General features: G+C 42.0%; 1 protein-coding gene across 1 annotated transcript in view; it reads right to left on the reverse strand.

Moving 5' to 3' along the window:
• CACNA1G (calcium voltage-gated channel subunit alpha1 G) overlaps positions 1 to 27,124 on the reverse strand; it is a 359,907-nt gene that overhangs the window by 188,770 nt on the left and 144,013 nt on the right. The window contains exons 13-18 of the mRNA XM_069953244.1: positions 13,880 to 13,948; positions 13,580 to 13,655; positions 12,282 to 12,469; positions 11,777 to 12,193; positions 5,090 to 5,190; positions 1,978 to 2,101 (exon numbers count right to left, since the gene is read on the reverse strand). Coding sequence (XP_069809345.1) covers positions 1,978 to 2,101; positions 5,090 to 5,190; positions 11,777 to 12,193; positions 12,282 to 12,469; positions 13,580 to 13,655; positions 13,880 to 13,948 — 975 coding nt within the window. The remainder of the gene's footprint in view (positions 1 to 1,977; positions 2,102 to 5,089; positions 5,191 to 11,776; positions 12,194 to 12,281; positions 12,470 to 13,579; positions 13,656 to 13,879; positions 13,949 to 27,124) is intronic.

The raw sequence follows: 27,124 nt of genomic DNA on the forward strand, positions 1-27,124 counted from the left end.
CTCAGTGTGCGCTGGGGAAATACTCCCGACACAAGGAGTGTCTATAACAAGTGCCTCCTTTGCCAGAAGTACCATCCCCGGCGCACACTGAGCTCACTGGTGTGTTTGCTGCCAGGGACGGGACAGAGCCTGGGAGCCGGGAGTTGCACTTCAGCCAGGGGCCAGACCGAGCCTGCAGAAGAGAATAGCCATGACGAGGGAGTTGTCAGGTGAGTTTTTTTTTCCTTATCTCTTATCTGTTTTGCACAGACTAGGGGGATAACATGGGTGGCAACATAAGGGGAATAACATGGGGGGCAACATAAGGGAGATTACATGGGGGTAACATAAGGCGGGTTAACATGGTGGCAATCTATAAGGGAGACAACACAGGGGGGCCATCTATAAGGGGGACAAAACAAGGGGGCCATCTTTAAGGGGGCAACACAAGGGGGCCATCTATAAGGGGGACTACAATGGTCTACACAAAGGGGGGGCATATACTATTAGGGGGGGTTACATAGAGTCAGTCTACCCACCAAATGAGGGCACAAAGGGGCCAGTACAGATGTGCAGTTTGTAGAGAGATGAGGATGGTGAGGAGTGAGGAGCCTAATATGTCTGTCTGGCAGATTGTGTGGATTTGTGGCTCGGAGAAGTTCTCATAACGGCTCAGGGCAGAAGAAAAACGGGATGAACTCTGATCAGAGAAGACGCCCCCTGTGAGTCACTAAATATAACTTCAATGTAATTTATATAGTGTACAGAGCCTGTGTAGAGCTGGGGCTACCTCTATATGACTGGATGAGGTGATAGTGATATGTGTACAGTGGATTATTCAGTAGCAGTGGTGGTAGGCAGTATGTGGTGGTGTTAGGCAGTATGGGGCGGTGTTAGGCAGTTTGTGACGGTGTTGTGGTGGTAATATTTTTTGCTTCTAATCTGGTACTATGTTTTAATGTATTTAGTATACTGGATTTGGTCAGTAACAATATGGTGGTGATGGTAGTGGTGTGGTGGTAATATTTGCCCCTTGTATACTGGTATTCTTGGAAATATTGGTCTTAGTATACAGGATTTGGTTAGTAACAGTATAGCAGTAATAAGTATGGTGATAATATTTCTTGTATACTGGTATTATTGTTAATATCGGTCTTGAGATATGCCAACAGCATCGCTTGGTCGAGGAAGGGGGGGGGGGCAAGTTGACCTCTTGCACCAGGGCCTAAGAGACATTAGCTATGCCCCTGGGTATCAGGCAACAGCTGTGTGGTAGCAGTCCTAGATCAGTTAAGAGGGAAGTGTTATTATTATTTTTTTAAGGTAGAACTATCAGCAGATTAGATTAATCTAACCTGCTGATATGCCCCTATAGCGCAGGAGGCGCCGAGGAGGAAGGTAAGTCAATCACTTCTTCTTCTGGTGAGGCTGTTAAGAGCCCTGCCCCACCCCCTGGCAATGATCTGGCCCACTTATCATTAGAAGGGGCAGGCCAGCCGGGGGCAGATCGTTGCTATGGGGGCCGGACAAAGTGAACCGCACTCCAGTGCTCCAGGGTTACCAGACCATGGAGTGAACTAATAAGTGCAAAGGGAATGGTGCCATGGATGAGGGAAGAGACTTACTTTCCTCCTTGGTGCCTCCTGCGCAATATGAGCATATCTGCAGGTAAGATTACTTTAACCTGCTGATAGTTCTCCTTTAAATTAAAAACATTTCCCTCTTAATGATCCCTCACAATGATAGGTGCACTGTATATTCACTTACAAATTCACAATAGTGTTTTTAAAACTGTATGTTTGAATTTGCAGATCAGATTGTAAAACTGGTTGCACAAATATTTGTTAATGTTTGTCAAATCCCTTTAAAATTGAGTATTCTATTTTGCTTAGAACTAATGTACAGTTGTCCTTAAAATATTTTTTAGTTTCTTTGAGTTAATTGATGTAATGTAATGATCTGTCACAGACATTTCCATCAGATTTCAGATATACTTACAGCACTATGCGGCTCTATTTTAGGTCTTTCCATTGCAATAGTAATGCAGTTCAGAAATATTATAACTAAAACTACATGATCAAACATCCTATGGGTGATGATTTTGTTGCACATTAAACGAAATCTGTAGGAAAAAAATATTGTGTTAATTTATTTCTGTATTCAATATATCAGTATCTCAATACTACAGATATGTAATCTCTAGACATGAATACTATCCTGGCATTTCTTTGCAGTAAAGTTTAGGTTAGTAGAGCTAGCATCAAGAATACACTAATAAATAGTGAAGGGATAATCCACTTTTCATATGGATAACAACTATTTCTGTTTTTGGAGGGGGGGGGGGGGGAGAGAGAAAAGCTCCAAGTTTTTTGAACAACAGCATTAGCACTATGTGAACCCAACCTTACTTGATTCCAATTAACCAATAAACCCAAAATGTGCAACATTTTAATACTGATTATCTGGTGAGAGCATTGATACCCTATGTACCTTTAACTTATAGTCATACAATTACCAATTAATAGCATACAGGGAACTTATACTCTCACATACCTAGGTGGCACCTATGCTGCCGAAAGCCACAATTGACACAGTTCCCTTCATCTTACAATTAAAAGGAATCTGTCAGCACCCAGACCCGACCCGAGGTGCTGTCAATGTGCAGTAGGTCGTAGAACACTTGTGAGTTGGTTACCTTTGACTATTTTGTATATGCAGGCAATGCTGCAAAAATATTAATTTTCCAACTGTGATAAAGAGTCAAAGAGGAGTCATGGTGTAGTGCTCATGCCACACCCTGGCACACCTTACTACTTCTTCCTCCTGCCTCTTCTATATGATTATTATTCCTGCTCTGCACATGCGCCACTGATGCCACAGACCATGCAGTTTTAAAACTGACATTATGCAGCATTGCCTCCATGGACAGAATAGCCACTGTCAGCACCTCGGGTCGGATCCTGCTGCTGGCAGATCCCCTTAAAGAATACAGCCTAACATTAATAGTAGCTGCTACAGAACATCTTTAAAAGTGGACTTTATGTGGAATTCTAAAGCAGAAGTAAAGAAAGAGGGACAGAATCGAGGGAAACACCTTCCAGTACAGAGCTCATGGGGTAGATGATCATAGGATTAAAAATCAGAACTCAGCATTAATAGCAGCTGCTGAAGAAAATCTTTGAAAGCTGGCCTGTCCATCACTTGATTGCTGATATGTGACCATCTTCCATGTATAATCGGGGTCTTAAAACTAAAGAACAGAGCTCAGCATAAATAGCAGCTGCTGCAGAACATCTTTTTAAGCAGAATTGTCAATCACCTGAAAAACTGACATACACAAACACACATTCACCACTGATAGACATATACCTATATATATGCACACACACAGATACAGTACATACATATACACTTACAGACAGATACAAAACACTTGTGAGTTTTAAATATGTTACTTGGTTTCCCTTAAAGGTATCTGCCTTCCTTCTGCCCAGTACTCGTGATAGCTGTGTCCTGCATAGCTCTATTCAGCTTCAGCATTTTGTCACATTTTCTGGTCTCTTGAGATTTTGCCTGTTTCTCACTACCTGTTCTCATTCTGTACTTTACGGCCTTCTTAGCTCTGACCTTTGCCCGTTTTTGTGACTACGCCTTTGTATGCCGTCATTGCACCTTGCTCACTTTTTCCTGTTGCTAACCGGGTCTATGTGACCATTCTATTCCATGTCTTGTCTTTTGCCTGTCTTTTTGTCTGTATTTTGTCTCTCCTTATTTCAAAGTAGGGACTATTTCCCAATTGTGGACAGGTGTCGGAAAGTAGGCAGGGACAGCGTGGTAGGTACAAGCTTTAGGGCCCACTTGTCCTGTCTCTTTGTCCCCCAGGACACCTATAGAAACTGTGCAAATCTTTCCATTAGACTACGTGCACATGGAGCCTAATGTTCATTCTTCAGCGCAGAGAGAGCAGGCACGCAAGCCTCCCATAGACTGTCATTATGACAGGGAGGCTGGCGGCATTCTGCCACGCAATTCCGCTACTTTTGCTCTGTGTGCACGTAGCCTTATAGTTATCCTATGTTGGTTCTCCTCTTGATTTTGGCTACAAATACTGACCGAAATACTGACAAATATGTGAACATAGCCTATAAGTTTAACTATGTTAGTTGAGCTGGGAATACCCATTTAAGAGAGGAATTGCTAGGATTTTATTTGAATGTTTGTGAATTGTTTGCATTTTTTGATCTTTTACATTGCATGCAGTCTTACTTGTCATTACTGTAATGGCCATTTCCTAATGGCCTAATAATGAAAAGCAGCTGCAAGATATAGCTTTTACATTACAGAGTTATTCACATTTCATATAGTAAAAGCACATGGCTAGAATATGCCATTACTATGCAGTCAATAAGCATACAACCTCAGGACCCCCAAAGGATCCTGAGAAAGAACCAGCACTGTGTCCTGTTACAATTTCCCTTGCACAGCTGTAAAAGGAACTGCTGCCAGCCCCACTAGAAAAGCCGAACCAGTGTTGCATCCCCTTCATTTTCAGGATCAGTGGAAGTTCTAAAGGTTAGACCTCCACCGATTCTAAAATGATGCCATATACTTTACAAAATGGGAATACCCCTTTTAAGGACTAAAAATGTTTCTCAGGAGTAATTAATCTAAGTCCATGGAAAAAGAGTAGAACATATGGTCATTCACATTGCATTACTAATGCACTGTAACACAATATAGCATAACGAAATCCAGTAATATTATGCAGGCCATCAAAACCATTGACCTATGGATGTAAAGCCTCTCTATTTCACACAAGTAATGGGTTTCAGGTCAGGCTTATAAAACTGAATTATTGAACAAAACATTCTAACATTCAGGGCTAACACAGAGCTGGCAGAGTTTGTCTGAATAATAGAGAGGTTTAGATACTGTACTAGCCTCAATAATTCTGATCCCCTATCACAGCATGTTCTGTCAGGAACACTGTGAGCAAATGCAGATTGTTAGATTTACTTCTCTGAACAAGCCTTCCATTTACTATTCTTCTACAGTATAATAAGTTACAGGACTAGAAGCAAGAGTAAGACTTCTAATGGACAACACATACTTGGAATAGGGGGGGAACATGTAAAGGGACCAGGTTTCTCTTTCCTTGCACCAGATTGGGAGATGAGCTGTTATCCACGCTTTCAGTCTTTCACTCTTGCTCTGTAAAAAGAAAAAAAAAATCATAATTGTTTACAACTTTTCAATATTGCAAAGAAAGCAAAAGGTTTACAAAACACAAAGTATAGCTAAAAAAAGGATTAGAGAGCTCCAACACCACAATTATATTATTTGATGGGATGCAATCCTGTGTTAAAAAAAAACAAAAAACAAGAAAGATCTGCCAATTTGAGGAACTTGCTAGTTGGGTGGAAAGGACACATGACTCCTTCCAAAAATGTGGTATCCCTGGCTCGCCTCTAAGTATCATATTCCCCCACTCCCCATCCTACTTCTATCTGTGGAAAAACTCTGGTGTGAGAACGCTACCTCTAGTGCAGTTATGGAATGGGTGTATAGCGAGTGCACTACTTGGCTGGCACCAAATGACCTAATTAGTATGTATAATTAGTAGGCTCTCTAGCAATACCCCTAAAATATTATCTCGAAGTATAATTAAATCACAAGTAAATATGTATATATAACACTTTATCTAAATCAAAATTAAAATTCATAAAAACATATAAACAAATGAACATGTAACTACACGCTTACAAAAAAATCTCTGTATATAAATCTCATGCGGTTGCAAATGGTATAATACAGGATATAGACTTGATTATTTGTAGGTTAAAATACATATAATGCGGTTAAAATTAATATAGTACGGTTAAGTCCTCATGTAGTTGTTGCATACGGTGCGGTTAAAACCGCATGCGACTAGTGCAGGGCCCTTGCAAGTCGCCGGGGTTTATTACTACTATATTTGATCAAGTCAGTTATCACTGTTCTGTTTATCAGTTCAATATAAATTGCAACAGTTAGTGGCGCTTATTAGCGTTTTCACAGAAATATGTTAAAATAGATTCGGTGGAAATCCACCTCTCACTGGTCTGAAGACTCTGATTCTATGAGGTGTGCGGCCGCAGACTGGTGGGAGCAGACAGAGAGTTATTTACTTATTTACATCCAATGTAAAACCGCATCAAGTCTCCAACGGTTTTCACATGGAGAAGTTGCACATGCGTTCTCACATGTGACTCATGTAAAAGAGACCTACTATATTTCGTGTAAGAAAATAATGTTCTATAAAATTGATATGTGTAATCTATCCATACTGCATGATAAGTATATTGCTATATTTGAATATTGATACGCAGGATCATTTCCAGACTTTAAACAACATTATGTTTCAATTGAAGTCATGAAAGTAAAATCCAGTCCACCTATTAGAGAGAACCTGGAGAGTCCCAGGCCTGCAATTAACATGGCCTCAACATATATTTAAATGCCGCATATACGAACAGACTCCATTTGCAACTCATTACTGAGGAAAGAGCTGAGCAGTGCTCTGAAACGCGTATAAAGAGTTGCTACTACTATTGAATATACTGCAGAAATATACTGCCATAACCACCTACCACCGGTCCCACCATTTATTAGCTCACAGCATAGTGAATGCATACAAATACTCCTATGCTGACAAAGAACACGGGAGCAGCTCTTAAGGGTAAACACCCATCTGATGTCAGGAGAGACAACCGAGCACTGAGGATTCAGATCCAAACCGGACAGTACTCTAAACAAGACCCCATGCACACGACACGAGGAACACTGAACATGAGGAGAGCTCCTGAAGACATCTTCAAGTAAATAACCCTCTGTCTGCTCCCACCAGTCTGCGGCCGCACACCTCATAGAATCAGAGTCTTCAGACCAGTGAGAGGTGGATTTCCATCAAATCTATTTTAACATATTTCAGTGAAAACGCTAATAAGCGCCACTAACTGTTGCAATTTATATTGAACTGATAAACAGAACAGTGATAACTGACTTGATCAAATATAGTAGTAATAAACCCCGGCGACTTGCAAGGGCCCTGCACTAGTCGCATGCGGTTTTAACCGCACCGTATGCAACAACTACATGCGGACTTAACCGTACTATATTAATTTTTACCGCATTATATGTGTTTTACTGGGTTCACACTATGTATATTTCAGGCAGTATTTGGTCCTCATGTCAGGTCCTCATAGCAACCAAAACCAGGAGTGGATTGAAAACACAGAAAGGATCTGTCCACACAATGTTGAAATTGAGTGGATGGCCGCCATATAACAGTAAATAACGGCCATTATTTCAATACCACAGCCGTTGTTTTAAAATAACAGCAAATATTTGCCATTAAATGATGGCCATCCACTCAATTACAACATTATGTGAACAGAGCCTTTCTGTGTTTTCAATCCACTCCTGGTTTTGGTTGCTATACAGCCTCACAAATACAGCCTCAAATATACATAGTGTGAACCCAGCCTTAACCTACAAATAGTCTATATCCTGTATTATACCATTTGCAACCGCATGAGATTTATATACAGAGATTTTTTTGTAAGCGTGTAGTTACATGTTCATTTGTTTATATGTTTTTATGAATTTTCATTTTGATTTAGATAAAGTGTTATATACACATATTTACTTGTGATTTAATTATACTTCGAGATAATATTTTAGGGGTATTGCTTGAGAGCCTACTAATTATACCTACTTCTATCTGTATTCAATATATTTTCTGTTTTATAGTAATCTGGTAAATCTGTTACGATATACAGTGGAACCTTCCAATCAGACGACTTCTTTGAGAAGACCACCCCCTTCCATACCAATTTTTTTTTTTTTTATTGACTGATTTTTTAACCATTGTTTCCTACAGACAGTGCCTCTCTTTGAGAAGACCACCCTCCGATCTGACCAAAGTCCATTTTTTTGTGTAGATTTTGTAGCTGAAGACCCCCATAAAAAGACCAAAAGCAGGACCTACATGTTAAAGTTGCTACCCAACAGCGCTGACAGGGCCATAATAAAGAAGGAGGGAGCATGAGAGCAGCACAAGAGTGGGTAAAGGGTGGGAGGAGGCATGGCTAAGCTGGGAGAAGGAAGAAGTGTTCCGGAACAGCCTCCACAATGGGAACCCCAGACTGACCCCCCTCCTTCCCTCATCCTCTGGATGACACAGGTACAGAGAAGCTGTTAGTTATAGCCAGGGGCCTGCAACTGTCAGCACTAGAGCCATGCTCTGGTGCTGACAGTTAACTCTATAAATGCTGCAGTCAGCACAACCGCAGCATCCATAGGGCTGCAGAGAGAGAATTATCCTCGTATAGTGGGATAATTGTCCCTCTGTTTACCAATGGGGCTCTGCGATGTGATTGCAGAGTCTCGATGGTAACCATGGACATCGATGGCCTCAGGCCTCTGATATCTTGGCTGCCTATGGAGGTTGACACGTAGAGAGGGGGAGGACAGGGAGAGAGGGGAGAGCATGGAGAGAGGGTAGAAATGTCCTAGTTGCTTATAGAGGTCACGGGAAGAGAGGGGGGGAGGTGTCCTGGCTGTTTACAGAGGCAACAGGAAAATAGGGGAGGGTGGGGAGAAAGGGGAGGGGTGTCCTGGCTTCCTACAAAGGCCTTAGGTAAAGAGGTGAGGGGTGTCCTGGTTGTTTACAGAGGTAACAGGGAGAGAGGGGAGGGCTAAGGAGTGCACTGCTGTGATTTCTGCCCCCTCCTCCGCTTTCCTGCCACTGGCAGCTGATACTAGTGATGTACTGTAATAGAATGGAGTATAGATCCTGATACCAGTGATGTAAAAGAATGGGGTATAGAGCTTCTGATACCAGTAATGTAATTGAATGGTGCATAGAGCTAACACTAGTGATGGAATAGAATTGTCATGATCGCGCCTGAAAAGGCATCAGTGCCACCCTCTGCTGCGAAGATTCGACCTCTGCGCCAAAGGCCATAATACTCCATTTATTCTGTGTTTTGTTTGCCTTGTTTTTGCCCTGTCTGAACTGTGTCTTATTTCTTCTGGTCTGCTAATTGTTTTCCCTGCCCCACCCGTGTCTGTGCTTCTAAATTTCCTCTGGTCATGTAACAGTTAACCTGCCTTGCCTCAGTGATTGACAGCTGGTCCCTCCTATCATCTTCTGGACTTGGTTCCTGGTGTCCTATTTAAGATTTCAGCTTCTGCCTGTGCCTTGCTGGTTATTGACTAAGGGTACTATTACACCAACAGATCTGACGAAAGATTATCTGCCAAAGATTTGAAGCCAAACCCAGAAACAGACTATAAACAGAGAACAGGTCATAAAGGAAAGACTGGATTTCTCCTCTTTTCAAATCCACTCCTGGGTTTGGCTTCAAATCTTTGGCAGATAATCTTTCGTTAGATCTGTTGGTGTAATAGTACCCTAAAGGCCCTATTCCACCAACAGATCTGACGACAGATTATCTGCCAAAGATTTGAAGCCAAACCCAGGAACAGACTATAATCAGAGAACAGGTCATAAAGGAAAGACTGGATTTCTCCTCTTTTCAAATCCACTCCTTGGTTTGGCTTCAAATCTTTGGCAGATAATCTGTCGTCAGATCTGTTGGTGGAATAGGGCCTTTAGTCTCTGCCTGCTTGTGGTTCTGTTTCTTTGCTTCTCCTGATTCCTGCCTTGTATCTTTTGACCTCGCTTGCTTGCTGCCTGCCCCCGACCATATTGCCTGTTATTTGACTACTCTTTTGGATTCTGATTTTGTACCTTTGCTGCCAGACTGTTGTGACCCGGATTGCTGACCATTCTTATTGTGTTTGTTTGTTTTGTCTTGTCTATTGTTTCACGTATCCAGGCCAGGGATCGCCGCCAAGTTGTCCGCTGCCATTTTAGGGCAGATTGCGGCAATTAGGTAGGGACAGTGGGCGGGGCTGAGCTCAGGGCTCACTGTCTCTGTGTGTTTGGTGTGACTGGTCCTGACAAGAATGGTGTATAGAGCTGATATCAGTGATGTAATAGATGTAATGGTGTACAGAGCTGATGTACAGAGCTGATAACAATCATAGAATAGAATGGTGTAGAGAACTCCTGATACGAGTGATGTAATAGAATGGTATATACAGCTGATACCAGTGATGTAATAGAATGGTGTATAGATCCTGATACTAGTGATGTATAGAGCTGATACTGTACTTATGTTATACTGTATTCAGTTCCAATAATAGTTTTGAGGGCTGGGCAATACCTCCCATATGTAGGGATGTACAAAAAAACTTTATAATACAGTGCTGTTTGTTGTATGAATGCTGTCTCATTAAACCCATGATAAAAGACATAACAGTGTGCTCTTTCACCGTGATTAATATGTAAATGTATGCTGTACATGATCCTGCTTCAATTAGACACTTAAATTTGCATTTTCTATACTGTGTTCTTTGACAAGACTACCCCCATAAAAGCCTACGTGAGTACAAGGATCACTACAGAACACTACAGAGACTCTATACCACATTCCGGCAGAGTACTCACTATATTAGGCAAAGGACCCTTCTGTCTGTTCCCTGACACTTGCTACTGTTCTTCTATCAATTCACCTATTTGCCTATTCCTATTGTCACTGTTGATTTTTGCACTAAGTACTTGAGCAATGTTTGTTGCTATTTTTGCACCAAGACAACTTTTATACCCGGCACCTCACCTTAGTCTTAACCAAGGTCCCGTTGCCATGTGGCCGGGGGAGGGTGTTACCACTCCTGGCCACCGTGACAAGTAGCCTCCAAAACACCAGAACCCACCAAGCAGGCCCAACATCAGTTTCAGCAACCCAGGGCCATGGTAGTTGAAAAAAAAAAAGACTATAAACACATGACGTCTGGTCAATACAGAGTGTCATGGCTTAATGTGTACGGGACTTACTGTGTTTTTTTTCTTCTTCAAAGAGTCTAAACATAAGAAGTGCCATGTTTTCCATGATTACAAAATAAATTCATTAATGTAAATTGTAAATATGATTTCACATCTAGGCTGGGTTCACACGTATATGTATATTTCAGTCAGTATTGTGGTCCTCATATTGCAACCAAAACCAGGAGTGGATTGAAAACACAGAAAGGCTCTGTTCACACAATGTTGAAATTGAGTGGATGGCCGCCATTTAATGGCAAATATTTGCTGTTATTTTAAAACAACGGCTGTTATATTGAAATAATGGCAGTTATTTTCTGTTATATGGTGGCCATCCACTCAATTTCAACATTGTGTGGACAGAGCCTTTCTGTGTTTTTAATCCACTCCTGGTTTTAATTGCAATATGAGGACCACAATACTGACTGAAATATACGTAGTGTGAACCCAGCCCTACTGTTGATTTAGAAGTTATAACAACAGTTATACTTTTAAGGCCCCGTTCACACAGAGCAAGAGAGACGGAATTGCCGCCAGCCTCCGTGTCATAATGACACTCTATGGGAGGCACGCGCGCTGCATCTCTCAGCGCTGAAGAATGAACATGTTCATTCTTCAGTGCGACGCTGAGCGATGTGGCGCACACGCCTCCCATAGAGTGTCATTATGACATGGAGGCTGGCAGCATTCCGTGGCAGACAATTCCGCTGTGGAATTCCGCCTTTCTTGCTCTGTGTGAATGGGGCCTAAGGCCATTTAAGGTCCTGAAAGGGTTAGTTGAGTTATTAAAAATGAAGTACAGCTGATGGATCCATTTAAATATATTCTACAGAAAACTTCCCAATTTGATACAGAGATGCTTACCATATTAACATCATCATCAATATTACTGCTGTAGTCAAGTTTGGGCTCATCAAGACGAGGTTGAGGTGTCACATTAGGCAGCACAGTTTTTCCATTGCAGCCTTGATAATTTACAGGAAGGCTGGGTTTATTTTGTAATGCATAAGTGTATGGAATGTGCAATGTGTCAAGAGTTTCTTTTTTGCCCACTAGTTCCATTACGTTACAGGAAGAGCCTTTACGGATGGACACTTCCTCATCAGATGTCTCGCCTTCTGAACTCTCCTTTCCATCAGCAGAGAGCAAGGATTTATGTTCACCACTCTGCACTTGTCTCTTAATGCTGGAGGCTCGTCCAATACTGTTCCAACTGGACCTTCGACTGTTCCAATTACACACAGCTCCCCAAGAACTATGCGTAGAATTCTGTGCACTAGTCTAAAAGAGCAAAAACACAGAGAAATTTTTTTGGGTGATCTTTTTCTATGAGATTTGTTTAATTGGCAAGAAACTGTATCATTCATACCATAGACTTGATCTCGGTGCCATGAGGACCATCGGAAACACTGCTCTGTCTTCTAGAATCACAACCCAAAGATAGTTCTCCAAACAAAGAATTTTTTGGCACAGGCATAGGAGTGGCAGCTGTATGCACAATGAGAGGTGGTTGTAAATTGGCCTTTACTTCCGGTAATCCATGATGTAATGGAGTGACTAAAAAAAAAGTTAATGATGTCAATGACTTGAAATAAGCTACAGAAATTCTATAATGCTCATATTCCAGAAAAGGGAAACAGATTAATAAGAGTTACAGGTTTAATAAGCTACTTGGAAACATGTTTCAAGTAGATGTATCACTTAGGCAAATTTTTCTTTTATATCACCTGGACGGCAGTGGCACTGGTGATCCCGGTGGCGATGTCCATTTTTCAAATTGCTGCCCCATTTTTTTTTTATTAATTATTACTATTAATACCAAAAGTAAATTAATGTTATGGAGATTTGCAATGCCCTGCAAACCTTACAATATTTCAGTTATATGGTTCTCATGAGTTTTGGTGCGTTTACACAAAGAGATCTGAGATTTTTGAAGCTAAAACAAGGAAAAGACTATTAACAGAGAACAGGTCATAAAGGAAAGACTAAGATTTATCCTCTTTTCAAATCCATTCCCGACTTTGGCTTCAAAAATCGGTCAGATTAATCTTTCTGTGTAAACACACCATTGAAAAATAATTAAAATACAATTAAAATTTAGTCCACAAAAATTTTTAGTACCAAAATTCACCTATGTATTCTAAGTGCATGAATTTAGGCTGTGGAAAACATGTTTTTGCAAATTGAGAGCATTGTTAAAAACTAAATGGGGCATATTAAATATTTGTAGTGTGATTTGTAAAGCTAAAGCGTCTCCCATTGTTGAACTAAAATTTTTTTTTTTTTTTTTTAATAAATGCCAAGCAACTCATCTGAAATGCCTGTTGTGAAAATTTCTTCTTATTTGAAGCTGCAGAATGCCTTCCAGAGCCATCCTGAAACATGTGGACATCATTAGGCATCACTGGACATCAGAGGCATATGTACATCATTGTGGCATGAAGGGGGGGGGGCTTGGCCATCCACGCAATAAAAAGATGAGTTAGCGGTGGTTTAAAAATGCTTTTGAAGAACTATTTGGGTTTGCTCTATAGGTGATTATGGTGAATAGGAAATAAAATAACGTTTTGCACATTATATATAGTGGAAGAGCAATAATGTATTCCTACTTATACTGCTTTTTTACAACACTACCACACAGTTGTGCGGACCCTTATCCTTACTCACAAGACACGTTGGAAAGGCTTTTCCGAATTCCACATTCATCTGGAGCACTTTCAGAACCAGACAGAGAGCTGCCACCCTGAAAAATAACATTAACATTAAGTCAATATATCTATCTACAAGGTTTATTCCACAGTAAAACATCTGATTGTCATAACTGTTGGTTTAAGAGTTAAACGCCTCATTTGCATGGGCATGCTATCACAAGATCACTACTTTCAACAATTTTACCTACTGTTGTAGCACATATGCTCAACATTAAAAGCAAAAAATATTATATGGGTTAAAAACGTATGTGCTCACCACAAGTGAGTCAATAGGCAGGTGGATACAGCTTAGGTGTGCACTCATGTCTTCTCTCTTGGATATTTCCTGTAAGAAAATAAAAAATGAATCTACCACACTGGTAATTTGGGTTATAGTATTAAAGGGGTATTCTCTTAAGGTAAAATATGTGCTGAATCATCCCCCCTCCCTCCCCTTCCTGGAGACTAACAATTAATTTCATACTTATTATTACCACCTATTCAGTCTTCTTTCCCTAGTTCTGAACATACTGCTTTGTGTTGAAGTCACAGAAAACTGTGTGTGAGCTTCTCTCTCTACTCCCTTCCCCTTCCCCTCTGAGACGGACGGTAGTTTCTGCACTCTGTTATGCTGGTAGGTTTAATTTGAGGTCAAGTTGCTGTCGACCTTGTTGATCTGTGCCTTCAGCAGAAAGCAACAGACTGGGAACTGAGGAAAGGACTGAAAAGGTAATAACAAGTATAGAACTAATTGTTAGTCTCCAGGAAAGGGGATGATTCAGCATGTATTCTAGCTGAGAAGAATACCCCTTTAACTTGTTCCAGGAAAAGCAATGTATGTAAAAATAGGGGCAGACACAGAATGCAAAGGGCCCCTGTGCAAAAAATGTGATTGGGTGCCAATAACCCAATTATATCCAGGTCTTCCTTCCCTATATACATGATTACAGCACAGTTGTATAAATTGACTCACAGAAGATATATTCTCAAATCAGAAGATTTTTTTTTTTGTTTTCATCCTTTTGTAGGTAAGTTCCAGTCCCTCATTAGGTAAAATACACAGTGCAGGTCTCCCCCAGTAAAAACAAAAAAAACAAAAAAACAAACATATATAGCCCCCCTATAAATAAAAAAAAAAATACTTAATTGATTTCAGTCTGTACGAAAATATCTGAACTATTAAAACAGAACATTATTCATCCCCCAAGGACCCCAGGGTCACATTACATTCCAGAAAACATGGAATGAAAAGTGATCAGAGAGCTGATCTAAGTGCACTTCGTTTAGATCATCAAGCTAATGGCCTTTCAGTGCTGCTCCGCTTCCTGCCACTCCTCCCAGGATGCTGGGAAAAGCGGGATCCAATCCTGGGAAACTTCTTCCAGTTTCTCAGGATTGGATTCAGATTTTCCCCAGCACCCGGGGTGGAGCACCAGGGAGCAGAGCAGGGCTGAAACACCGGTGGCTTGATGAGCGGAGCGCAGGTGAAACGAAGTGCTTTACTTCATTTAGATCTGCGATTCGTTCATCTATAGTTTGTAGGACACGTCGTAAAAATTTGCCCAAGATTTATTAATAGAAATTATTTTGGAATCGATTGGTGTCAGAAAGTTATACAGATTTCTATTTTATTTCAACTAAACTACCCCTTTAAGGGCTTTGCGTTATTTTTCAGAATTTTTCACTGCCTCCACCTTTTTTAACATTTTTACTCTGGGAGGGGTTATGGTTTACTATTAGCTACATTTTTTTTATTATTAGATTTATCATGTGCCAATTTTCAGCTTATGCAAATTTTGAGGCAGTTCTCTAGTCATACCCTAGCACAGTTTTTTAGCCAAGCTATTTTAGTTAAAAATTGGGCAAAAAATGCTAAAAATTTATCAAGGCACTTGCGCCTAATAATCATTTTTGGGCAACAACTGCAGAGTTTTGCACAGCCCATAAAAAGCACTTCCTGTTAAAAAAAAAAAAAATAAAAAATCGCCCAAATAATAAATTACCCCTATATAGTTTTAGTACTTTAAACAGAAAAACATGACTGCTTTAATATAAGGAAGTTATAATGTCCTAAAACTTTAACATATAAAAGGTGGCTTTATAAGGTTCACTTGATTAGAGTATGACGTGTAATACCCTGATAGGCTGACTCAGAAGCCCAGTGGAGATAGGAGACAGCACACTTTTCAACAAATTAGATACAGTATGAGAAGATCACTGAACTGAAAACTTTATGGCCTTGAAGGATGTAGTCTGGCCTAGACTATTTCACACCTCTGGATATACAGTATACAGTAGTTTAGAAACTTTAGAGAGACATAAAGTTATAAAACATAACATGAACTATGGGACATTGCCGTCTACTGTCAGTTCATTGTAAGCACTGTACTATATTTTCCAACAAGAAGAAGCAAAATTAGAGAGAGCGAGAAAACCAGATAATCTATAACTGTAAACATTTGAATTTGTCCTCATTTGCCCTTATTGTATGGATCTAATGGTGTATTTTTGGAGACAGATTTATTTGACAGATTATTAAAGGCAACACCAGGAATGGAAGAGAAGACAGTCCCCTTTGTGCTTCCTATACCCCACCCCTCCTTGCTGGACCCTGCCCCTGAGCCAGAGAGAGGCCTCCCATTTAGATTCTGCCTAGTATCGGGAGCTCAAGGGGCCCCCTGCTGGCTCCCACACTGCTGGTGTGAGTTCAGAACGGCATCAGGACCCGTTCTTTCTGTAATCATGGGCCCTCCCCTCTCCCTGCTCGGCTTACTCCCTTACATCAGCTTCAGGCCTCAGCACTGCTCTCTTTCTTCTGCCTGTCACTAGGAAGATGCCGAGAGCAGCAGCAGCAGGGCCCCTCTATCCCCCCTCCTCTCTGCAATCATGTGGCTCTCTCCTCAGCTGCTGTATGTGCAGTCGGTGCAGAGGAAAAGGGGGAGAGGCTGCAAGCTGCCCGGCCTGCCTGGGAAAGGAGGAAGTGGAGATGGAGACAAGAAAACCTCCCTGGAGCTTCCTGCCCTGCTTAACATGTGAGTGTGTGTGTTTATACTTGTCTATCTTTGTTATCTGTGTGTGTCTTTACTAGTGATGAGCGAATAGTGAGATATTCGAATGTTCGATATTCGTACGAATATCCCACGAAAATTCGGATATTCGATCGAATATTCGATCCCATTAAAGTCTATGGGAACAAGTATTCGATTAGTGAAAACCATCTATTTGACCATTTGGAGGGTGAAATCGGAAGCTGGGGGATTTGAACGCTTATCGAATATTTATCGAATATTCGCAGGATATTCGTACGAATATCGAACATTCTAATATCTCACTATTCGATCGAATATCTATTCGTTCGAACAGTATTCGCTCATCACTAGTCTTTAATATGTCACGTGTGTATGCATGTGAGTGTTATATATGTGTCTATGTAATGTGTCTATGCGTGTGTGCATCTACCATGTATATAGTGTATATTATGTAATGTAGTTCTATAGATGTTTTATATATGTAATCTGCATTCTTTTGTATCTGTGTATCTATGTTTGTGTGTCTGTCATGAGTCTGTTTGTGTGTATGATTAGATGTTTATATGTAAGGTGTGTTGTGTCTGCATGTTTGTGTATCTCTGTAATATGTCTATTTGTGTATATACTGTACTAGAAAATGTACCTGGCGCTGCCCGGGTATAAAGTGCCAGTGTGTTAATTAGATTTGTTCTAAGGTGCCCGGGAGGCCAATCTGAAGGTATTGTTTCATCTGAGTTAATTAGGGGAATTACTGTATACCTGTAGTGCTTAGTTGGAGGGGTTCTGTATACCTACAGTGTATAGTTTTTAGGGGTCCTGCATATCTGTAGTGCATAGTTGGGGGGTGCAGGGGGCTGTATACCTATAGTGTATAGTTAAGGGGGTCCTGTACACCTGTAGTGTGTAGTTAGGGGGGCTGTATACCTGCAGTGTATAGTTGAGGGAGGTCCTGTATACCAGTAGTGTATAGTTGGGGGGGGGGCTGTATACCTGCACTGTTTATTTTGGGAAGTCCTTTATACCTGCAGTGTATAGTTGAAGTTCCTGTATACCTGTACTGTATATATCGAGGGTCCTGTATACCTGTAGTTTATAGTTGGTGCTGTATACCTGTAATGTATAGTTGGTGGAGGTCTTGTATACCTGTAGTGTATAGTTTGAGGGTCCTGGATACCTCTAGTGTATAGTTGGTGGAGGTCTTGTATACCTGTAGTATATAGTTTGGGGGTCCTGTATGCCTGTAGTGTATAGTTTGAGGGTCCTATATACCTGTAATATATAGTTGGTGGAGGTCCTGTATACCTGTAGTGAAAAGTTTTGGGGTCCTGTATACCTGAAGTGTAGTTTGGGGTCCTATATACCTGTAGTATATAGTTGGTGGAGTTCCTGTATACCTGTAGTGTATAGTTTTTTGGTCCTGTATACCTGTAGTGTATAGTTTGGATCTTGTATACCTGTAGTATAGAGTTGGTGGGGGTGCTGTATACCTGTAGTATTGAGTTGGTGAAGGTTCTGTATACCTGTAGTGTATAGTGTGGGGGTGCTGTATACCTGTAGTATAGAGTTGGTGGAGGTCCTGTATACCTGTAGTGTATAGTTTTGGGTTCTTGTATACCTGTAGTGTATAGTTTGGGGTCCTGAAGTATATAGTTGGTGGAGGTCTTGTATACCTGTAGTGTATAGTTTTTGGGTCCTGTATACCTGTAGTTGGTGGAGGTCCTGTGCACCTGTAGTGTATAGTTTTGGGGTTCTGTATATATGTAGTGTCCTGTATACCTGCAGGGTCATATTTACCATTAGACACCCATGGTCTGGTGCCTAGGGTAGCACCTTGCAGAGGGGCAGTACCCTCCCGTTCAGACTCGCCAGAAAATCTGGTGTCTTTTCGAGGGGGGGGTATGGCGGTATTGGTCAGGTCTGGTATAGCGGTGTTATCCAGTCACAGTATGGCAGTATTGGTCAGGTCTGGTATGGCAGTGTTACCCAGTCACAGTATGGCGGTATTGGTCAGGTCTGGTGTGGCAGTGTTATCCAGTCACAGTGTGTCGGTATTGGTCAGGTCTGGTGTGGCAGTGTTATCCAGTCACAGTGTGTCGGTATTGGTCAGGTCTGGTATGGTGGTGTTATTCAGTCACAGTATGGCGGTATTGGTCAGGTCTGGTATGGCGGTGTTATCCAGTCACAGTATGGCGGTATTGGTTGGGTCTGGGATGGCAGTGTTATCCAGTCACAGTATGGCGGTACTGGTCAGGTCTGGTATGGCAGTGTTATCCAGTCACAGTATGGTGGTATTGGTGAGGTCTGATCAGCTTATTGAGGATTCTCACATCAAAGATGATAGGTGTTGAATTTGTTATAACAGTAAGACTTTAATCAATGTATGACGCATTAAATCAGATGAGATCATCAGCCCTATTGAGGGTTCCCTTAGAAACACATTATCCATTGATCTAAGTCTTACTGCTACATCTACTACAACTACTATCATCTTTGATGTGAGAATCAGCTGATCAGCGCCTACGCCTCACGGATCTCCTGCACAACTGCGCCTCCATAGTGCAAACTTCTTTTCAACTATTGTACTGACTCAAAAAATTAGGATATAAGCAGCAGCAGTTTCAGACACAAGTAGGATAATGCCCCCCTCACCAGACTGCACCCCCTCCGAAGCAGCAGCAGAGGCAGCACTAAAGTAGTAAAAAATGTTGTGACTTTATTCACACCCTCTAGCGCAGGGATGGGGAACCTTCGGCCCTCGAGCTGTTGCATATCTACAATTTCCATCATGTCTGGACTTGGCTGTCCAGGCATGATGGGAATTGTAGTTTTGCAACAACTGGAGGGCCGAAGGTTCCCCACTCCTGCTCTAGCGTAATGTTTCGGTTTTAGCCCTGAGAAAGCCTAGAGTAAAGCCAAAACGTCGCACAAGAGGGAGTTAATAAAGTCACATGATTTTTTACTACTTTGGTGCTGTCTCCGCTGCTGAATTATTGTACTGAGTCTCCTGGTTCCGTTTAAAGGGCTGCAGACGGCATCAAGGTGTATAAACCACCGCTAAAGTGACTGGCGGTGTTGGACTTGTAGCATGACCACCCAATGTGAGCAGAAAGTTTAGTCACTTGCACAAATTTGTTCTGCAGTAATACTTCATGGGGAGATTTATCAAAGGGTGTAAAATTTAGACTAGTGCAAACTGCCCACAGCAACCAATCACAGCTCAGCTTTCCTTTCAGCAGAACCTAAAGCTGAGCTGTAATTGGTTGCTGCGGGCAGTTTGCACCAGTCTAAATTCTACACCTTTTGATAAATCTCCCCCAAGTGCTCTGAATGGTGTTCTCTCTCTTCTCCTAGTACATGCATTAAATGGCAGATTACACCTTAAGGCCATGTTCACCCAAAGTACAGTATGTTTTGCATAAATCACAGCTGTTGTTGCAATTTGCAACAACGGCCGTGATTTATGCAAAAAATACGTTGTATTAAAATTAATGGAATCCCTTCCTGATCGTAAACACATAGGGGGAAAGTTATCAAGCACAAAAGTTGTATATTTTGGCGTAAAACGGCCAGATGCGAATTATTTATCCGCAAATGGCCGTTCTGCGAATAAAATATTTCCATCTGGCCATTTTACGCCTCCTTCGCCAGTGAGGCGGGGAAGGGGTGGGGAGGGGGCGGGACAGGGTGCGCAGACTCTAAGTCCACTGCATTTATAAATATTCATGACGAAAAATGATACTGACACGTGCGCCAGCTCTAAGCTCTGAGCTTTCAAAAGAGAGGCTCCGAACAATCAGGATTTATGTAGAAGCAATACCCTTTTTAAGCCCGGCGTAAAAAACACTGTACTTTAGAAATGTCCCCCATAGTATACACTTCGGCCGCATGAAAAACTGACATGTCAGTTTTCTGCGGCCGCTATTCATTGAATAGCAGCCGCACAGACCTGTTAGTTCACACGTTGGAGTGTGCAGCTCCAGCCACACGCTCCATAGTGTTCAGCGGTGAATTTGGATGCGGCCGCACACTGGTGCACCTGCATCCGAATTCAGCAGAAATGAAGATCATCCGGCCAGTACTGCAGTACCGGCCGGGATGATCTCCTGTGACCTGGCTGCGGCACACAACGTCTGGTGTTATATGTAGTGTGAACCCGGCCTAAGGCTGGGTTCACACACTATTTCTACTCAGTATTTTGCAACCAAAACCAGGAGTGGATTGGAAACACAGAAAGCTAAAATTATTATGTTAATTTGTTTTCCCTGAGACCCATTGGCATCACAACATATGGGGTAAATTCGCCCCTGCGAGCCCCTGGGACGAAGGAATATTTAATGAAAAAATAACAATTACATTTTAATCCCCTCCTCCATGAGGTATAAATAGGCTCCACCTCCCCCTAGACCTCTAATTATAAAGAAACATAAAACACAGGGAGGGAGTCTTGTGATGCCAATGGGTCTCAGGGAAAACAAATTAACATAATAATTTTAGCTTCCCTTACTTCCCATTGGCATCACAACATTCTTTATGGGGAATTAGCAAGCATTATCCCCAATGGGCGGGTTATTTATTACATCCGCATTAAGAACAGATCTTTCAAAGGTTGTTCTTGACAAGAAAGAATTATCCAGCCTGAAATATCTCACAAAGGTAGTCAAAGACGACCAGGTAGCTGCCTGGCATATGTCCTCAAGTGGCACAGCGGCACGCTCTGCCCAAGTGGAGGCCACAGCTCTAGTAGAATGAGCCCTGGTAAATTTTGGTGGATCCAGATCTGCGGAGAAGTAACATAAGGCAATGGAGTCACAGATCCATCTGGATATTGAAGGTTTTGAAGCCTTCCTCCCCTAATTCTTTCCTGCGAGAGGGATAAAGAAATTCTCGTCTTTACGAAAATCACCTACTCTATGTAGATAGATCTTGATAGCTCTGGATATGTCCAATAAAGAAAGATCCAAGTCTTCTTCAGATGATCCAGTAGGAGAAAATACAGGCAATACTATAGGCTGGTTGATGTTGGCAAATCAAGTCACCTTAGGCAGGAATCCTGGGAGGAACCTAAGGATAACCTTGTCTTGGGAAAAAAAATCACGTATGAAGATGCGGAGCCAAGGCTTGAAGTTTTCCAACTCTCTTAGCAGAGGTAATGGCTAGTAAAAGAGTTAACTTGAAGTCTACTTCCTCCCAAGGCTCAAATGGAGGAAGACACAGGCGTCTCAACACAAAGGATAAGTCCCATGGGTCTACCTGCTTTACCAAAATTCTTTACCTCCAAGATCTGAAAAAAAGCGTGAGTTTAGGTGTGCAGAGAGGGCTGCTATCTGCACCTTGATGGAACTAGGTTTTAATCCTTTATAGAAGAGTTCCTGTAAAAACTCCAATGACTGTGGAGTAGAAGGTTTAAGTCCATCAATACTCCTGCTTGCACACCAATCTTAAAATCTTCCAAATACGTGCAAAAGATTTATTTGTAGTGCTACTACGAGCGTGAAAAAGGGTATACTATACCTTCTCAGAAAAACTAGAGTCTAATACGGTCCTCTCAGTCTCCAAGCTGTCAAGCTGAGGCTGGAAAGATTCCTGCACAGATGTTGACCCTGGGATATTAGATCCGGATGCAGAGGTAACCTCCAAAATTCCCCTCTGCTCATATTCATGGGCAGGGTGAACCATGACCTCTTCGGCCAGAAGGGAGTTATTGTTATTACTACGACTGATCTAGACTGATCTTAGTCAAACTCTGGGAATCATGGCTATGGGAGGAAAGATATACGCCAGCTGGTATGTCCATGGTATTGTCATTGAGTCCACTACCGTGGGATTGTTTGCGAAGTAAAAAAAGACTGAGGTCTAGGGGGAGGTGGAGCCTATTTATACCTCATGGAGGAGGGGATTAAAATTTAATTGTTATTTTTTCATTAAATATTCCTTCGTCCCAGGGGCTCGCAGGGGCGAATTTACCCCATATGTTGTGATGCCAATGGGACGTAAGGGAAGGCTTTGTTTACACTGTTGAAATTTAGTGGATGGCCGTCATTTAATGGTAAATAATTGGCAGTTTTTTAAAACATTGGCCGTTGTTATGAAATAATGGGCATTATTTGTCATAAAATGATGGCCATCTACTAAATTTCAACAGTGTGTGAGCATAGCCTTTCTGTGTTTTAAATCCATTCCTGGTTTTGGTTGCAAAATACTGAGCAAAAATACAGTGTGGAAACGCCTAATGGTGCGTTTACACAGACACAATCTGTCAGATAAATCTCTCTGTGTAAACGCACCATAATGCTACGTTTAAGCCTATCTTGCACATAGGAAAAATCAGTGAACGACTGTTTACAGGGAACGATCTGCAAATTTTTTGCGAACGATCAACGACTATTAATTAACATGTTCAAAGATCAAAATGAACGATTTTTAGCTAATCGCTTGATCGTTTGCTGCGTTTACACTGAACAATTATCGCTCAATGCGATCATAATTGCGAAAATTTGCCCGATAATCGTTTCGTGTAAGCATAGCATAAGACACCATGCTTACCGCTCCCTTTCCTCTGGTGCACTCCCGTCTGCTTCTCCTGGTCCTGACTCACTGACAACCTGTTCAGCCATTGATTGTGAATGCTTGCAGTCTTTAAAGTGTTAACTGTTATTTGAATGAACTTTTGACATATGAAAGGTTTAGCTTGGATGGGGTCTTTCTGTGATAGTAACAGCCAGGTGAAGCATCACTCCCAGACCTTGTGCGCAGTCCGGCTGATTACAGGTCACAGTCTCCACTGTATTATATGAAGCTCGTTTCCTGTAATCAGCAGAACCCATAAGATATAGTACATGTTATTATATGGCCCAGATTGCAACTAGGCTCCTTAAGGTACATTTATACAGAAAGATTATCTGGCTTCAAATCTTTGGCAGATAATCTGTCAGATAATCTTTCTGTTTAAATGGACCCTTATGCTAAGTTTACACGGAGCAATTATCGGGCGTGTAAATGCGGCGAACGATCGAAAAATCCTTAATTTTGATCTTTTAACATGTTCATGTTCATAAATCGTCGTTCGTAGTTCGCAAAAAATTCGCCGATCGTTCCGTGTAAACAGTCGTCGTGCGATAGTCTGGCCGCCCGCTGCCCGCAGCCCCGCCCGCCGCCCGGCCCCCCGCCCGGCCCCCCGCTCATCCGCAGCCCCCTGCGCCGGCTCGATCGGCACCCCCGCCGACGCCGCCGCTCTGATCGCCACCCCCGCTGCCCCGATCACCACCCCCGCCGCTGCTCCGATCGCCACCTCCGCCGCTCCGATCGCCACCCCCACCCACCACTGCGCGGAGCAGGTAACGTATGCTCTTGGCCGTGGCGGTGGGGGTGATCGAAGCGGCGGCGGTGATCGGAGCAGGGGACGATCTGAGCGTAGCCAGGAGGGGCGATCGGAGCAGAGCCCAGGGGGGCGATCGGAGCGTCGGCCGGGGGGCAATCGGAGCTGAGGGGGTGGCGATCGGGGCGGCGCAGGGGGCTGCGGTTGAGCGGGGGGGCGGGCTGCGGGCGCGCGATCGCAAAACAATTTTTCCGTACGGTATATCGTACCATCTAAACGCTGATCGTTATTTAAAAAATCGTTACTTCGAAATCGTTTATCGTACGATCGGGCTCGCCTCGTGTAAACTTAGCATTATGGTGCGTTTACACAGAAAGATTTATCTGTCAGATCTTTGAAGCCAAAGCCAGGAACAGACTATAAACAGGGAACAGGTCATAAAGGAAAGATTGAGATTTCTCCTCTTTTCAAATCCATTCCTGTGTTTGGCTTCCAAAATCTGTCAGATAAATCTGTCTGTGTAAACGCACCATATATGCTGGGGTGTATAGCTAGAGGTATAACCAGTAGGAAGAGGGAGACTGTGATCCCGCTGTATAGAGCTCCGGTAAGGCCACATCTGGAATACTGTGTCCAGTTCTGGAGACCTCATCTAAAAAAGAACCTTGATAAAATAGAACTGGTCCAAAGAGGGGCTACAAAAGTGGTGGAGGGTGTGAGGCATAATCCATATCAGGAAAGACTTAAGGATTTGAATCTGTATAGTCTGGAGGAAAGAAGGGGAAGGGGGGACATGATTGAAACCTTTGTATGTTAAAGTATGTTAAAGGACTAAATAAGGTTCAGGAGGGCAGTGTTTTAAGTAAAAAACTGAGCTCAAGAACAAGAGGACACAGTGAGAGGTTAGTTGGGGGAAAGATCAGAAGCAATGTGAGAAAATATTATTTTACTGAAAGAGTAGTAGATACCTGGAACAAACTTCCAGCAGAGGTGGTTGGTAAATCTACAATAACAGAATTTAAACACGCCTGGGATAAATATACATCTCTCCTAAGATAATAAAAAAGAAAATACTAAAAGGGCAGACTAGATGGACCCAGTGGTCTTTTTCTGCCAACAATCTTCTGTTTCTATGTTTCTACAGAAAATTCACTATGGTTGCTTTAATGTACACAGTAGTAAATGTCTGTAAATATAATGTGAGGACAGTTGAAAGATTTTCCCATAGTTCCTATAAATAATTGGCTGCACGTCACAGTGAATGTAAACAATTAAAATAAAATATACACTAAAATTGGCCTAATTCATAAAACATGAAGTGCCAGTGGAACATAAAGGTCTAGGATATATGTAATTAGGCAGCGATGCGATGGAATGGAATGATAAATTGAGTAAGTAATAGTTTGTGTTGTTATGATAAACAGTTACTGTCTATTGCAGTAGCTGCGGCTGATGATTCCACACACTCAGCACAAAATCATTTCCCACTTGGTGGAAAACTGAATTTAAATGACGTGAAATGAACCAGTTTAACAGAACTACCAGCATATGCCATTTATAAAGTACACAGTGAGAAAACTGTTTGCTGGTATCTTGTGTGGTCCTAATAAGGCAGAGGATGTGTTATTTAGAAATTAGGAACAAATTCAGACACATTCGAATTAATCATCAAAATATATACAATGGACTGGCCTTAGGGTAGATGGCGCCCTGTGTGGAATTTGTTTTTGGCTGTAAGGGTGGTATGGTATTCCCCAGGCCAATGGGGCCGATAAACAAGCGCTAGTGCTAGTATACATTACCTATGCATGGTGCAGGGCTCCTCTTCTCCTGCTTCTCCCTGGTCCCGCGCTCCTCCAGCATTAGGGCGGCCTGTCTCGGCTGACAGGCCACTCAGCCGGGACAGCCATGGCTAGTGATGCTCCAGCCCTGATGCTGGAGGAGCGCACGGGACCCGGGGAGAAGCAGGAGAAGAGGAGCCCTGCACCCTGCATAGATAATGTATATCGTCAGTCGCCGGCCGTGCACCGCTATTCCACGTAGCAGTGCGCGGTCGGTGCTCGACAAATATAGGTTGCCCGACAAATATAATACGCTGCGTATACGGTGTGTGGGTTTATACCCTAAAAATTTTTTTTTCTAATATATAATTTTTAAAAATCAGCAATCCTAGTGTGTTTTATTTTTACTTTTCATTTACACCATTCACCGAGCGGGAACAATATTCTTATATTTTAATTGATCGGACAATTCTGCACGCTAGGATATGTAATGTGTTTATTTTTTATATTTTGTTAATAATATATATTGCAGTGAAATGATAGAATCAGGGATTTGATCAAATCTCGGGAAATGATGAATTGACCGCGCCGTTCCATCATTTCCCTAGGGATTTGATCAAATCACTGACCCCTTTTAGGCAAATGATGGAATGAACTCTATCATTTCCTCCTGCGGCATATAATTTGATATTCTATGTTTATACGCTCCGGCCGGGATCCCATAGAGGATAAGGCAGTGTGTCTCAGTGTACAAAGTACGGCCGTTGCTGCTGATGGCAACAACGGCCGTAATTTTATGCTGTGTGAACATGGCCTGAATCAGTTTTTGACACAACTGTGCCATACATATGTCATTATTTGTTTGTATGAAAGATTTTACTGAACTGTGACCAGGGCTGCCTGTCATTAGCTCTGCAGCCAGCCACACTTATGTGTGTGGGATCACCCGCATTGGAGCGATCCTGCACACAGTTAAAGCCCCTTCAGTCTACAAATGTATAAATGTATATATGTGTTCCTACTGCACGGGGCATGTGCAGAAGGAACATATATATACGGATTATATTATCCAATCAATCAGTGCATTACATAAACATGAAACCCCCCCAAAGTTACAAAACTACATTTTTTTCCCAATTTCACTGCATAAATAAAGATATATATATTTCGGAGGTTCAGTCATACATATTATGGTACATTAAAAGGCACCATTACAAAGTACACTTGTTCTTTAAAATAACAAGCCCTTACATGACCCCTAATATGGAGAAATAAAAGCAGAAGGTGAGGAGGAAAAAAGGAAAAGGCAAAAATGAAAATTGTCATGGTGATTTAGGCCATTTTGAGCTGGGTTATGAAGGGATAAAGGTCCATGCTTAAAATAAAAATACAAAATA

Source organism: Dendropsophus ebraccatus, chromosome 14, assembly GCF_027789765.1.
Source record: "Dendropsophus ebraccatus isolate aDenEbr1 chromosome 14, aDenEbr1.pat, whole genome shotgun sequence".
NCBI classification, from domain to species: domain Eukaryota; kingdom Metazoa; phylum Chordata; class Amphibia; order Anura; family Hylidae; genus Dendropsophus; species Dendropsophus ebraccatus.